This window comes from Geospiza fortis, unplaced genomic scaffold (genome assembly GCF_000277835.1).
Source record: "Geospiza fortis unplaced genomic scaffold, GeoFor_1.0 scaffold891, whole genome shotgun sequence".
Classification (NCBI taxonomy): Eukaryota; Metazoa; Chordata; class Aves; order Passeriformes; family Thraupidae; genus Geospiza; species Geospiza fortis.
Genome location: NW_005054649.1, coordinates 42,324 through 43,894, shown reverse-complemented (window position 1 = coordinate 43,894; position 1,571 = coordinate 42,324). Strand labels below are relative to the sequence as shown.

Here is a 1,571-nt window from a genome sequence, read left to right as displayed (position 1 = left end):
GCGGGGGTCGCGTGGTGCCCGTGGGCTCCCTGCACACCCCGCCCCGCAGGCAGCCCGTACGCGCTGATCGTGCGCCGGTACCTGTCGCTGCTGGACGCGGCCGTGGAGCTGGAGTTCCGCGAGTACAGCGGCCCCCGGCTGGACCCGCGCTACCGCGTGCTCATGTTCGAGCACGCCCTGACCGCTGACGAGGCCAACAGAAAGTACAGGTGAGGGGCCAGGGGGAGCACCCCCCTGCAGCGGGGGACAGGGGTCTGTCACCTGCTCTGGCAGCATCCCAGAGGGGGCTGGGATGAAGGCCCCTGTGGCAGCTCCAAAGCCTGTGGGGTAGCGCTCTAAAACCACAGAATTATTTAGAATTGCAGAATTGTTTGGGTTGGGAAAGCCTCGGAGACCTCAGTGGAGAAGAGGTGATATTCATACAGGGAGAGCTGGTTTGGAAAGGCCTCCAAGTCCAGCCAGAGATACCAACAGCGGGGGGCAGAGGCTGGGTGCAGAGGCTCCCTTCCCAAGGCATTCTCAAAGTCAGTGCCCTCTCTCTGCCATGCCAGCCTCACCATACCCCAAGCATTTCAGGGGATACCACCTGCTGGAAGCAGGACGTACGGGAAGTCAGGAGATTGGCATACAGGTGAAGGCTTTCAGATTGACAGTGAGGAGAGCAAAAAATCAGATGATGGAAATGCATCCTGCACATCCCATTTCCCCAGCAGGACCTGGGCGGAGGAGGAGGAAGGGTGCTTGCATGAAGGGACTGCACATCTGGATGAAGATGTCATAACAATGCTGGGTCACCTAGCCCCTGAGCCCACCTGTCCCCCGCTGACCATGTCCCCACGTGCCACATCCACATGGCTCAGAGATGGGGACTCCCCCCTGCCCTGGGCAGTGGTGCCAGAGCTGGGCAGCCCTTTTGGGGGCTTTTGATGTCCCAATACTGTGAGGAGCTTTTCTGCAAAAGGAACCGGAGCCCATCCCCTCTTGACTCCCAACAGCAGAGCCCAAAACTCCAGGCCTGGGTGTCCCACTCCTGGGGGTTCCTGTCTCCACATCAATGTACTCAGCACCAACAGTGTGGGGGGGACATGCCAGCCCCTGCAGTGCCCCCCTGATTGTCCCCTCCTTGCAGCTACAAGGGGCTGGTGGCCGAGGCTCTGCGGCAGCTGGTGGGGGAGGAATGCTACCGGCAGGACGAGGTGCTGCCCCCTGGGTACTGCACAGGTAACCCCCGGGCTGTGGGCTGCCAGTGGCATCTGGGGGCTGGGGGTGGGAGCTCATGTGGGGCAGAATGAGCTCTGGCATCTTTGTCACTGCCTGCCCTGTGACGTTGCCTTTGGGACAAAGCTCCCTGAGCGCTCCCGCTGCAGAAGGGGGCTTTCCCCTGTGTCTGTTTGCTGGCTCAGAGTTCCAGGTGGGGCACAGAGTTCCCGAGCCATGTCCCATCAGTAGCTGATCCCTGTTCTCTCTCCCGCAGACTTCCTGCTGTGGATCAACCGCTCAGGCACAGTGCTGCCTCTCTCACGTGTTCCGGCAGCTTCCAGGGCACCCCCAGCCACATCCCCCGTCGCCAT

The 1,571-nt window shown here is 61.5% G+C and overlaps 1 protein-coding gene across 1 annotated transcript in view; it reads left to right on the top strand.

The window, feature by feature from the left end:
• LOC102034598 (fas-activated serine/threonine kinase) overlaps positions 1 to 1,571 on the top strand; it is a 15,741-nt gene that overhangs the window by 11,038 nt on the left and 3,132 nt on the right. Inside the window, exons 6-8 of the mRNA XM_031064898.1 lie at positions 50 to 209; positions 1,130 to 1,221; positions 1,475 to 1,563. Coding sequence (XP_030920758.1) covers positions 50 to 209; positions 1,130 to 1,221; positions 1,475 to 1,563 — 341 coding nt within the window. The remainder of the gene's footprint in view (positions 1 to 49; positions 210 to 1,129; positions 1,222 to 1,474; positions 1,564 to 1,571) is intronic.